We start from the raw sequence: 13,166 nt of genomic DNA on the forward strand, positions 1-13,166 counted from the left end.
ATCAAGGCCCTCTGTGAACTGCTGTGATTCTTTGAACCAACACCACACATCTCATAGCCAATTTGGCACCATGACATGATTTTGCATTACAATGCTATGCATGCATTACAATAGTATTTTCTCCATTTTATTTTTCTACTTTATTAATCATTTATTTTTTGTACTTCCTGAAGTAGTAATCTCTGGTTTTTCTATACTACTCCTTTTAAAGTTATAAATAATTTCAGCCCTCACCATTAAAATGACTATTTCTATTAAGAAACCAGTGCCCTAAAACTTGCCAAACCTAATTGATGCCATTATGACAATGTGAGCACCTTCTTCTTTTTTGAAATTTCATTTCTTTTTTTTCCAAATTGCCATGATTTTCATCTGAATTTTCAAAATAAATATTTTAACTTTCTTTCTTAGACTCCTATATTTTTACATTTCCTTTGCCTACCCATTAAAAGCTGGAATACCCTCAGTGTTCTGTGCCCAGTTCTATCTTTCACTGTGTCTCTCTCTTTTTTCAGCATGCTATCTCCTGTAGCAACCTTCAAGTGCTTATTTAATTACCAAGTAACCAATCCGGTTTGTGTTAGGTGGTTCCTTTCTCTACAATACTGGTAAACCCTGACAAACCTCTATCAGAGGATTTCTCTATTACCTAAAAGAATACCCCAACTATGATGTTGCTCATTGACCTTAATGGTAACCCCTTACTCACAGCAGTTTAACCCTGTGTTTCTTAACTAGCAGATTTTTAAGTAATGTCAACTTAACGAAATCCACTTAGGTCTTATTTTATTTCTCTTCACTGTAAGTATTGATTGTTCCTATATAATATAATAGCCCAATAATATAGTTATTCTAATTCACAAGCACTTTCAGCCCTCACATTCAAGCTTGAAGCAAAAAGTCTGTGAGAACTTCCAAGCACCTCCACATCTCAAGTTCCCTCTCCCCTCCGCTGAGAACCTGCCTCCTCTATGCGTCTACTGCCCTTCAGCAGCCACTGCACTTCTCAAGGCCGTTACTGTCATGCCTCCTATAGATTCTTTGTGGTCTACATTCTGCCCACTAGATCTTATTTCCACAGATCTGTGCTCTCATATATTTCTAGGAACTAATATTCAGCATTAGTGAAAATAACTTTCTCAGTTATTTTCTGGGACCTTTCTGGGAAACTGTCTTTCTACAAGGGGTTCTGGAAGCCAGCAGGCTGCCATGCACCTGCCTGAGTTTAGCTAAGTGTCTCATAAATATCTGCTTTCCTCTTCCTGATATTTAATCTTCATCCTAAGTTTATTGTGCCAGAGACTCTACCACTCAATAGTAGGAGGATGTATAAAACAAGCACAGCTTCCAAGGGGTTCCCAGTTTAGAGAGACAAGTAGAACGTCTGAGACGGCACTAAGGTCTGAGCTACGAGGAACGTGAACAAAAGGTCAAATCACATGGCACATAGCACACAGTTGACTGCTTACAAAGTCATCCTCCAAGACTATCTGCTCCTAAAAGCGATCTGCATCATCTTTGTGTCACTGATATCTTGCAAAATTCTGGGCCCAAAGTAGACAATACATATTTCCTTAGTTCCTAATACTGAATGAGTGAATGGATCCAGATGGAATGGCTGGCCTGCAGCAGGCCTGGGGAGCAGACATCTGGTCAGTGTCTCCCTTCTGGGGCCCCTCGTGGCCCTGTGCAGGGAGACCCCAGAGCCCCAGGGCAGTGAGTGTGAGAAGAGTCACCTCGTCCCAGGTTGTGAAAGTGACTGCTCTGCATACATGGGCTATGCTTCACTCTTGGGAAGACACTGGGCCTGGGATAAAAGGGCTCCAGTGCTGAGCTCCTCAGCCACCTGCTCTGACAGCGACAGCTCCTGCCTCCTCCACAGACCAGGTGAGTGCTTGCAAAGGAGTCTTCAGGGCACAGGAGTGTGAGGAGGGAGGGGCAGAAGAAAATAGGGCAAGAGGAGGGAGTCACTGAGTCTAGAACCAGGAGCAGTGTGAGGGATTCTCTAACCTGCAGATGTGCCTAGCTTCTATCTGTAAACTCTATCAGTTTATCCTTTCTTGACTTCTCTTGGTCAAGTAAGTTCCTGGCAAAAAGGAGGCCAGAGGGCTGGGAATGTTGTAGGTTCAGGAGAAGAGGGCAATAAGAAGACCTGCACTGTGGCCCATGGGGTAGAAGACAAGAGGAAGAGCGAGAAGTAGGCTCGGGGTTGAACTGCACAGGTTTGGGCTATAAGGGTCTTTCCCTCTCATCCTCCTCTAATAAGTGTGCTCAGAGATGATGAGTATCCACCAGAAATGCTTGAGAATAACAGATCCATCACAGTAAGGATTTTGAATTAAGGCCTGCGATGTTTCCCAGTGGCGGGGAGGCCTTAGACAGGGGCTGACTTTAGGGCCCATGAGGAAGATAGTATCTTTGACTGGGAAACAACAAAAGCCAAGACAGAGAGCTTTATTGCAGTCAGTTGCACTTCTATCAGCTTCCAGATTTCATTTGTAGATCTTGTTCACAAAGCAGCTTGTCTTGGGTGAGGAGGGGTCAATGAAATCCCAGGAAAACGACACATCTACTTGTGACTTGTGTGACAATGGCTTTTTATTTTCTCCCTAGGTTTACTGACTCTCTGTCTAAAATGTCCTACCAGCAAAGCCAGCAGCAGTGCCAGCCCCCTTCCAAGTGTCCTGTCCCTAAATGTCCCCCCAAGTGCCCACCTAATTGCCTGCCCCCATGCCCAGCCCCATGTCCCCCTCCAGTCTCTTCCTGCTGTGGCTCTAGTTCTGGGGGTGGCGGCTGCTGCCTGAGTCACCACAGGCGCCACAGGTCCCACTGCCACCGACATCACACCTCTGACTGCTGTGGCAGTGGCAGTTGCCAGGAGTCTGGGGGCTCCGGCTGCTGCTCCGGGGGCTGCTGACCTTAGCCTTGAGGACTTACAATAAGCAGAATGTGAAGAACCAAAATGCAGAAGACACCCACCCTGCAGCCTGCTGCTCCTCCTCCCTCATTGCCTGTCCTCTGTGTCCTGCAGTTGGAGTTGCAGAGGTCTTCCAATGGAACCTTCTGCTTTTTCCTAAATATTCTGGCCCCTTCTTCTTATAGTGACAAAATAATAAAGTCTTTCATGGAGCCTACCTGCCTGTAGCTTATTTTGTCAGCAGCAGCCCCACAGGTCATGTCAGCAGGGGAGCCCTGCCCTGCTGGGGGACAGAAGCATGCTCAGGAGTGTGGGTCAGCTGGCCGGTGTGCACTCACAGGCTGCTCCTAGAAAGACCTCGGGTGACCTATCCTGCATGCAGACAGGACCACTCTAGGTTTCCAGTTGCTGGTTGAGGATGTTCATCTCTGCGGGTACACTTGAGTTTTCTCCAAGTTTACTCCACTCTGTTTTTTATTAATAATTACAATAATAATGTTTCTAACTGCTAATATTAAGTGATGAATTAAAAATCATTAGTACTGTACCCGATAACAAAAACCTGGAAGCAAGCCAAATGCTCTTTTACTGGAAGGTGGGTGAGACACTCTTAGACACTCAGACATGGACTGTGATTCAGCACTCCAAACAATGGACTGAAGCCTCACACCATGCACAAATAATTGAAAACAGCAACTCCCAGAATATTACATGCAACAAGATACTCTTTTATAAGTTTAAAAACAGTAATATATATACTTGTGTCTGTTGTACATATGGTTGGAAGTAAAGTACATGAAATTGAAAAATGAGATATGGATAAAAAACTTTTTTTCGAATAGTAAGTAGTTTGGGTAGGAAGGAGCAAAGTGCATTGCGTGGGGTAGGAACACATGTTTAGAGGTAGGATGGATATTATCAGCATTTTAGCTCTCATTTCAGTGGGTTCTTGGTTCTGTTTATATTAGTAAAATGTATAAGTTAATTAATTATTGAACAGATAGATAGACAGAAGAACAAAATAAATAATTAAGCAGGTCATACATGGAACAATGATGACATTATGTCATGGTCCAAAAATTCTGACTTCTCCCATTTTTCTGTTTTTCCAAAAACTGTCATTTTCATAACTTATATAATGTTCTCATTTGATTCTCACAACCCTTTAAAATATATGATTTTAATTCCCATTAATTTTATAAATAAGAAGATTGAGGTTTGGTTAAGTGAACTAATTTGCAGAAGTTTACACAGTAAGAACAAAGCCAGACCCCTGTTAGTATCTGAGCCTTTTACTGGCCTGGTCTCCACTTCTCCCTTTCGTCTCATCCCTCCTGGGAAATCTTATCTACTCTCGTGATATCAGTTATCATTGTCATGCTGATATTTAAGAAGTTTTTTCTAGAATGCCCTTCATTGACCCCTAAATGTAAAATAGCCTCCTTGTCATTTATACAATCACTCAAACACATCACTCTGCTTTATTTTCATTTTCCTAATCACCAACAAATGATTTCTTATTTATTTACATTTTTTTGTGTCTTTCTCTTCCCACTTTCATATAAACTCCATGAGATTACAAACCTTGTTATCTTGCCCAATGTCATCTCTTTACTATCTAGAATGGAATATTGTGGTTGTATGGAAAACATTTTCTGGCTACATAGCTCGCAGGTCAATATTTAAAGTGCATTTGCATTTTCTGGGCATCAGATTGATTCATTTAGCTGCCTTTCAGATATCACCAATCAAGGACTCCATTCTCATTTTAAATTCAAAAATTAAAATAAAATTCCTGGAGGGAGACTCAGGATGGCAGAGGAGTGAGTGGAAGTCACACTGACCTCCTCCCAGGACCAATCTGGAATTACAACTAAACTATGGAGAAATCACCTGGAACAAACAACTGAACAAAAGCGAGAGAGGAGCCCTATAACCTTGGACAGACAGAAGAATCAGCAGTAGCACAACCTGACTGGTAAGGAGTATGGTGGAGACTTGAGAAGGTGGGCAGTGCGCCCACAGGTGGCAGCACCAGAAGGATATTGAAACAGCCAGTTGGATACCCCTGAGAAGAGCGGGGTCTAAGCCATACACAGGGATCTACAGCCTACAGCACCAGAACCCAAAAATTGCACAGATAGCAGCCAGCTGCAAAAAGTGGCAGGGTTGCTCTCTACCAGAGACAGGAAGCTAGAGATGCAAAGAGCCATTTAAAGAGCCAACACATAAATTTTTATTTGCAGCCACTTACCTTGGTCTCCAGCAAAGGCAGGGGCCGAGTGGGCTAGAGACACCTGAGGAGAGACTGGGGAAGGAGGCTTTGGGGAGAGACCTGAGAGAATAGCCAGCGGGATACTGGTGCTAACTCATCCCCCATACCACAGCAGCCATCTTGCTCAGGCGGACCACTCCCCTGAGTGGCAGCAGTGTGAGAGGACACAACAGCCCAACCCCAGGAGGGACTCTGCCCTGGCCCAGTAGTGCTAAATCCTGACTACTGTGTACAGAGTGGCAGCCACAGATAGTAGATCCCTGGCTAAGGAGGGTGCATAGTGGTCTAGAGACACTTGAGGAGAGACTAGAGTCAGAGGCTTTGGGGAGAGAACTGAGAGAGTAGCTGGCAGGATCCTGGTACTGACTCCTCCCCCATTCAGCACAGCCATCTGGGTTAGGCAACCACTCCCCGGAGTGGCAGCAGCCTAAGAGGACCCAATAACCCCGCCCTCAGGTGGGACTCTGCCCCACCCTGTGGTGTCTAGGCTGGTCTGCTGAATGCAAAGTGACTAGATTAACAGCTGAAGGAGACAGCCACAGACAGAAGATTCCCAGAAGTCTTGAACAGACTGCCTAAGGTCAGACAGGGTCAACATCTGACATCACTGGAGGCACAACCAGAAAGAAAAAAAACAGCAGGTTCCTTCCATAGAGTTTACACCACAAAGTCAGGAAATTAAGAAAGATCAATTTAACAAGCAGAAGTGAAAAAGACGAGTCTCACAAATAATGGGAAGGCAAAGAAATACCCCCAACTCGAGGGAAAGGAGGGATCCCACAAAGAGAACTAAATGAAATAGAGGCAAGTAAATGATCAGATACAGAGTTCTAAACAAGGATTCTAAGAAAGCTCAATGAGCTCAGTGAGCTCAGAGAGAATTACCAAGAACTACAGGGAAACTATGAGGAACTTACTGCAAACTGTGTCAGCATGAAAAGGGGCATAAAAACTATCAACAAGAGACAAGAGAAAATGAAGAATACAATTTCTGAATTGAAGAACACAGTAGAAGGAATCAAAAACAGGCTAGATGAAGCCAAGGATTGAATCAGTGAGCTGGATGACAAGGTAGAAAAATGTTCCCAGAAGGAGCAAGAAAATGAAAAAAGACTCAAAAAGAATGAAGAGGCATTGAGGGAAATGCAGGGCAACTGAAACTTAATAATATCCATATAATAGGGATACCAGAAGGAGAAGAAGAGGAACAAGGGATAGAGAGCCTGTTTGAAAAAGTAATGATAGAAAACTTCCCTAATTGGAGGAGAGAAAAAATCACACAAGTCCAGGAAGCACAGAGGGTCCCATTCAAGAGGAACTCAATGAAGTCCACTCCAAGACACATCATTATTAAAATGGCAAATATCAAAGACAAACAGAGAATCCTAAAGGCAGCAAGGGAGAAACAGGTAGTAACATACAAGGGAGCCCCAGTATGCTAGCAGCTGACTTCTCAACAGAAACACTTACAAGCCAGAAGGGAATAACAAGAAATATTCCAAGTATTGAAAAGCAAAGGCCTACAACCAAGACTGCTTTGCCCAACAAGGCTCTCAGTTAAAGTGGAATGCATAATAAGGGGTTTCCCTCACAAAAGAAGGCTAAAAGAATACATCTCCACCAAACCAGCATTGCAAAATATGCTAAAGGGGCTGCTTTAAGAAGATGAAGAAAAAGTCTATGAATACCCAGTACCTTTTGCAGTCACCAATACTTGATATTACAAATATTTTTAATATTTATTAATCTGATTGTGACGGTGGTGTGCTATTTTGTTACTTTACTATTTGTCGAAACTAAACCTGTTTGTGTATATTTCTTACCTATTTCTATTATTTTTAAAAAGCTTTAAATGACTTTTTGGTATTCTTTACCCATTTTTTGATTAAATGTTTGTAGAATTCTTTCCCTAAAAAGAAACCAAAAGACTATTAATCCTGTTTTAGATGTATTGCAAATAGTTTCCTATTCTATTACACATCCTTTAACTTTTTTAAATGTATATTGCTGTTTAGTCTTAAATTTTTAATATATTCATATTGTCAATATTTGAATTTATAGCTTCTGGGTTTGAATATTTTACTTCAGGTTTAGAAAAATATCATTTTGTATTTTCTTCTAAAACTCCTTAGATTTTACATATTGATTTTTAATTCACCTGAATATTTTTTGAATAGTGTGTGAGATAAGGCTCTATATTTGTTTTATTTCAAGTAATAGTGGTCCATACACCTTATTTGTTGAATAAGCCTTATTTTCCTCTTTGATATGAAATATCGATTTAAATATATATTACGCTGTTGGAAAGATATATACATTTGTTTCCAGAATGCTCATTTTATTTCATTGATCTACTTGATTATTTCTGTGCTGCTGTCATGTTGTTTTAATTGCTGAGACTTTATAATGGATTTACATTTTTAAATATTTTATAATGATTTTTACATTTAAAAAATAAATAAATAAAATCAATCTGTATTTTTAAAAAAAGGTGAAAGAAGGAACTGCTGTTTTGCAACAACATGGGTGGAACTGGAAAATATTATGCTAAGTGAAATAATCCAGTTGGTGAAAGACAAATACCATGTGATCTCACCTATAGTAGAATGTATTCAACAAAATAAACTAACGAACAAAATAAACCACAGGCATGGAAACGTGGAACAGACTGAAAGTGACCAGAGGAGATGGGGAAGGAGGAAAGAAGGAGAAGGGACTAAACAAAGAACATGTATGAATGTACAAATGTACAAAGAACATGTACATGGACAAAAGAGTAGGAATTGACTGTGAGAGAGGGGGTAGGTGGGATGGCTGGAGGAGGGCATCGGGGGGAAAAATGAGACAACTGTAATAGACTAAACATGATTTTAAAATAAAAAAATTTTGAAAAGGAGAGAGAACCCAAATAAATGAAATAAGAAGTGAAAGAGGAGAGATTACAACTGACAACACAGAAATAGAAAGGATTGTAAGAGAAAAAAAATTCCTTAGCCTTTCATTCATTAAACCACCTTACTATTGATTTTCAACTTGGTGAATAGCTTCTTTCTCTGTCCAGTTCAGAAATTGAAGGCATTTTACTTTATCCTGTCTCTTGTAATCCCATCCCCCCATCTCTTGTGTGTTCACTGGCTAATGAAAGCAAAAATGTCATTAAGATAAATGATACTTGGACAAATTTTTAAGAATATTTTTTATGAAATACTGATAATTTCTTTTTAAATAGATCATTTGTTTTGTTACATTATTGAGAATAATCTCTCATTGTTGAGGTATATGCATTAGAGACAAGTATCATCTCAATGAAGTTCTAGTTTGTGTCTTTGAGTTTTTAACTTTTCTGCTCTTAGTGTTCTCTTCTGTCAAAAAAGCTAACATAGTCACATATCATAGGGTTGTTGTGAGGATTAGACAAGTTACTATGTGTAAATAAATGGCTTAGGACAGGGCAATAACTTCTTGCTCCCATGTGACATAAAACCCTCAGAAACACATTTTGCAGAGTGTAGTTCTTTTGCCTTACCATCATGATCAAACTTATCTTCCTATTAACATCAGCATCATCATCATGAAATAGCCACTTCCATCAATGATGTCAGTCCTTTGAACAAACCTCTGTAACTAACCTCCATATCTAACCCAGCCCACATCATCTGCTTCTTTGCTGAACATGTAAAGATAATTAGTTCCACACATTTCACACTCAATTGAATACTGTCTTAACAAACATCAAGTTTTTGTTTTGGTAAATCTCAAAAAAAATGGTGATTTTCTTAACTGTGGTTTTTTACTCCTTATAAAGTTGTCTTTCACTTCTTAATTATTTATAATTTTATTAAGCTCATTCAATAATAGAAGAATTAAATAAATTTCTGATCTCCTCAGAAATCAGTCTCTCGGAGGTCATAAATGATTTCCAAGCAGATGAATGGAATGGACTCACTGGAGCATTTGACAGTGATGATCATCTTTTTCTTAGAACTCCCTTTGTTTGAATAATAATGTCTTTTGAAAAGTATTTTTTCTTTCTTAGGGTAATACTGTCTACTCCTACAGTGTCCATTCTATTTCTCCTCTGCTATGCATCACTGGCATCTTGGTTCCCCAGTTCTCTTTGGTTCTGATTGATGGGTGGTACTCCATTCCCCACAGAGTCCCCCTGGTTGCCACAGATGAAGAAATAAGTCATTCCAGACACTTCTCAATATGCCAGGAAAAGGGGGTGGTGATTCCCTCTAGTGGAGAATGCCCCAAACCCTTCTCTTGAAGTGGCTTTTATTGAGAATGATATGTGCAGGGGTATACAGCATGCATGCAAAACTCATCAACCAATGTCAAAAGGCTATGATTGAAGGAACACAGAGATTTGCCTCAGGTCATGGCCTGGTAGACAGTGTGGCACCCACTGGGCCCTGAAACCTGGGAAACTGATCACATTCTATGCTCAGACCCCAAACATCAGTACTCATTAACTCAAGGGTATTCTTAGCAAAGTAAGTTTCATAGGATTTAATGCATTCCCTTTCTAGGCCTAATTGTCCCCAGGAACTGCCTGATCCAGTTTAGGACTGTACTTGCCTTTAGTATTATTTTACTGACCTGGTCAGGTGGCGGGCAGAGCTGCCAAGAGATAAGGAGACTTCTTTCAGATAGAATGAGGACCTTGGCCATGACAAAGCCGAGGGGTGGGGGTCTTTTGCCCCTTTTCCATGTCCCCCAAGTCCTTCCCTGATGGCCCCCATGCGGCTGTGCCTGTCTTAGGTTGCCTTTGCCATCAAGGGGTCTTACCTGTCATTGACTAACCAGTCATCCTCTGTGACCAAGCAGGGTGATGTGAGGGACAGCCCCTGCGAGGGGGACAGGTTTTGTCTCCTCAGTGGCCTATTTTCCCAAGGCCTCCTTGCTCAGCTCCAGCATTGGGGCTCTCTCGTCTGTCGGTGAGGTTACAGTCCCTGAAACCAGGTGGGATAGTTCCCAACTCTTGATGGCCATGATGAACTTGTCCTTACCATAGCATCACTAGGTACCATGTTTCTCTCTGGTCGGAGCTACCTGTCCTCTCCTGAGCTCCAACAGCACCCAGAGCTTATGTCTAACAACAAAGTCACACATTTCCTTGTCTGTCTTCCACACTGACTGTGACAGCCTTCAAGGCAGGGATGAGTATTTCAAGTATTTAGTAGAGTGTCCATTCCAGTGTAGAAAACAGCACATATCTGCCTAATTAGGTCTACTTGCCTCTAATTTCAGATGTGGTAAGAATATGTATTTCACATATCTGAATATTTTCTACCCTCATACTTTTCTTAAAAGCAAAGTTCAGTGGAATCTCGCATAGCTAAATGGCAGTACTTGTTACTTTTTTATTGCTCTCACAGTCCAAGCTCCCATAGTGTCTCACTGCACTGACTCTGCCATGGTCTGCAGTCCCCTAGGCTGTCCCATGGTCTTTGCTTTGTTGTCTCTTGGTTCTTCTCCCCTAGTCAGTGACCTGAGTTATACCCCTTTTCCTGGGCTGCTTAACCCCTCCCCACACAAACAAACACTCTCCATCTGAATTTTATTCTTTTGGCCTGTGCTCTCATTATGTGATATTCTGAGCCATTGATAGATGATGACATCCAAGGTCATGTCACATTTGACCCAGTGCTTGTCCTCATCCAGGTACTTCTAGAGTCCCCCAAATGGACTGAGACTGAGTCACAAGCTTCTGCCCTGGGTACTGAAATGCAGCCTCTTAGTCATTCTTTAGTCAGTCAGAATCAGGAACTCATTTCTTCTTCTTACTTGCCCATTCTGTTTATGGAATTACAGGAGAAATAGAGATGAATAAAGTCCAGAACAAATTCTGTTCTCAACAGGTTCCTCATTTAGAAAAGCAGACAGGCATGGAAATGGCCATGACACTGTTGTAAGCTAAGACTTGTTAGGGACCACACATGGGTCATGGGAGCCTCATATAGCTCATTGTAAACTGATTTATAATGCATCGTGTACATGTACATCCTCCAGGAAACCTGGCTTGTCTTTATGATAATTACTTCTTGCAAAATTCTGGGCCCAAAATAGATAATACATATTTCCTAACTTACTAAATGAGTGGATGCATGCAGATGGAATGGCTGGCCTGCAGCAGGCCTGGGGAGCAGACATCTGGGCAGTCTCTCCCTTCCAGGGTCCCTCGTGGCCCTGTGCAGGGAGATCCCAGAGCCCCAGGGCAGTGAGTGTGAGAAGAGTCACCTCATCCCAGGTTGTGAAAGTGACTGCTCTGCATACATGGGCTATGCTTCACTCTTGGGAAGACACTGGGCCTGGGATAAAAGGGCTCCAGTGCTGAGCTCCTCAGCCACCTGCTCTGACAGCGACAGCTCCTGCCTCCTCCACAGACCAGGTGAGTGCTTGCAAAGGAGTCTCCAGGGGATGCACAAGAGATGAAGGCAGGGAGAAGGAAGAAGTCACTTGGGGTGAGAGATGTGAAGTATCCTGCAACCTCCACAGGTCTTGGTTATAAGTATCATCATCTTCTTATTTATTTTTTGGAAAACAAATGCTCTTGGATATGTCCTATCCATCTGACATCTTTGAGATTAGGGTTAGAAATTGATTACATTATCTTGTGTCTTTTGGGGACAGGAATATTTATGTCACAGTGACTTTTGAGCCCATGTAGATAGATGGTCAACAGACATATGGAAGCAAAGTAGACTAGGAGAGAAAATATTTATTAAATCTTGCTTTCGTCCATAACTTGGTTCATGAACCAGCTGGTAGTAGAGAGTAGGTTTCTATAAAAGCCAGAGGGAAGACAAATGAGAATGAATCCTTGAGATTGTGCACTGATTCCTTTTTTGTTTCTCTCAGGTTAACTGAGCTTTTTCTGAGATGTCCTGCCAACAGAACCAGCAGCAGTGCCAGCCCCCTCCCAAGTGCACCCCCAAATGCACCCCCAAGTGCCCACCCCAGTGCCCAGCTCCATGTCCCCCTCCAGTGTCTTCCTGCTGTGGCCCCAGCTCTGGGGGTTGCTGTGGCCCCAGCTCTGGGGGTGGCGGCTGCTGTCTGAGCCACCACAGACCCCGTCTCTTCCACCGGCGCCGACACCAGAGCCCTGACTGCAGTGAGTGTGAGCCCTCTGGGGGCTCTGGCTGCTGCCATGGCTCCGGAGGGTGCTGCTGAGCTGGGTCTTGCCCATAGAAGAGCAGCAATGGGAAGATGCAAGGAATATGGACCCACTTCTCTGAACTTCCCCTCACTTTACACCCTTTCTTCTGTTCTGGAGTTTGAGATGCCAGAACAATGAAGTCTTCTCACAGAGCTCCTCACAACTCCCTGGTTCCTAACCCCACACGCCCTTCTGTGAATCATCGGCCCCTAAATTCTACCATGGGAAAAATAAAGTTTCTTCTTCCAGCAGCCCTGTTCCTTGTTCTTGATCTCTAACCCACAACACCACATCCCTGTATCCCTTCCCTTCCCCGTGGATCAATGTTTCTCTGGGTGGTATTGCCCAATTCTGGTTCTGAACATCCAAGGGAGCACACTGCTTTGTTCAGAAAACCCCCAGGACTGACACTCAGAGAAAGTTCAGTGATCTCATTCTTTAATCTGGAAAAGGAGCTTCTTACCCTCCTGTCAGTCCCAGGGTTGGGGACTAGAAATTCCACACATGTTCTGGGGTATTGGCTATTATGCTTATTGTAATATATATTTTAAAATGCTCCTAATATAGATCATGTTTTATTTTTGTAACATTCTTTAATGGGTAAGCAGGAAAGATACAACCAATAGCATTGAGACATGAAGATATAGAGATTCAAAGAGGCCTCATGGAGAGTCCATACAGGAGTATGAAGTCCCAGTCTCTTACTCTTTTAATTATTTCTAAAGTCACATGATCAAGCCTATATATTCCAAATTATTTGGCTCATTATAAACTGCTTCAGAAGTTATTATTTTACCATTAGGTGAACATCA

General features: G+C 42.2%; 1 protein-coding gene across 1 annotated transcript; it reads left to right on the top strand.

Moving 5' to 3' along the window:
- The first annotated feature begins 2,635 nt into the window (after nucleotides 1-2,635).
- Nucleotides 2,636-12,368, top strand: LOC129062285 (late cornified envelope protein 2A-like). The gene is made up of 2 exons (XM_054563137.1): nucleotides 2,636-2,786; nucleotides 12,184-12,368. Exons 1-2 carry the CDS (start codon nucleotides 2,636-2,638, stop codon nucleotides 12,366-12,368), a joined length of 336 nt encoding a protein of 111 aa, XP_054419112.1.
- Nucleotides 12,369-13,166: the final 798 nt, after the last annotated feature.

Source organism: Pteronotus mesoamericanus, unplaced genomic scaffold (assembly GCF_021234165.1).
Source record: "Pteronotus mesoamericanus isolate MK-2021 breed Mesoamerican mustached bat unplaced genomic scaffold, CSHL_Meso_final scaffold_705, whole genome shotgun sequence".
Classification (NCBI taxonomy): domain Eukaryota; kingdom Metazoa; phylum Chordata; class Mammalia; order Chiroptera; family Mormoopidae; genus Pteronotus; species Pteronotus mesoamericanus.

What these genes read in the sequence shown, in the direction of transcription:
- LOC129062285 (XM_054563137.1), top strand. Translation starts at nt 2,636, where the DNA reads ATGTCCTACCAGCAAAGCCAGCAGCAGTGCCAGCCCCCTTCCAAGTGT. An exon ending in CTGTGGCTCTAGTTCTGGGG is followed by an intron (nt 2,787 to 12,183) that starts GTGGCGGCTGCT and finishes GTCCCCCTCCAG; the next exon opens with TGTCTTCCTGCTGTGGCCCC.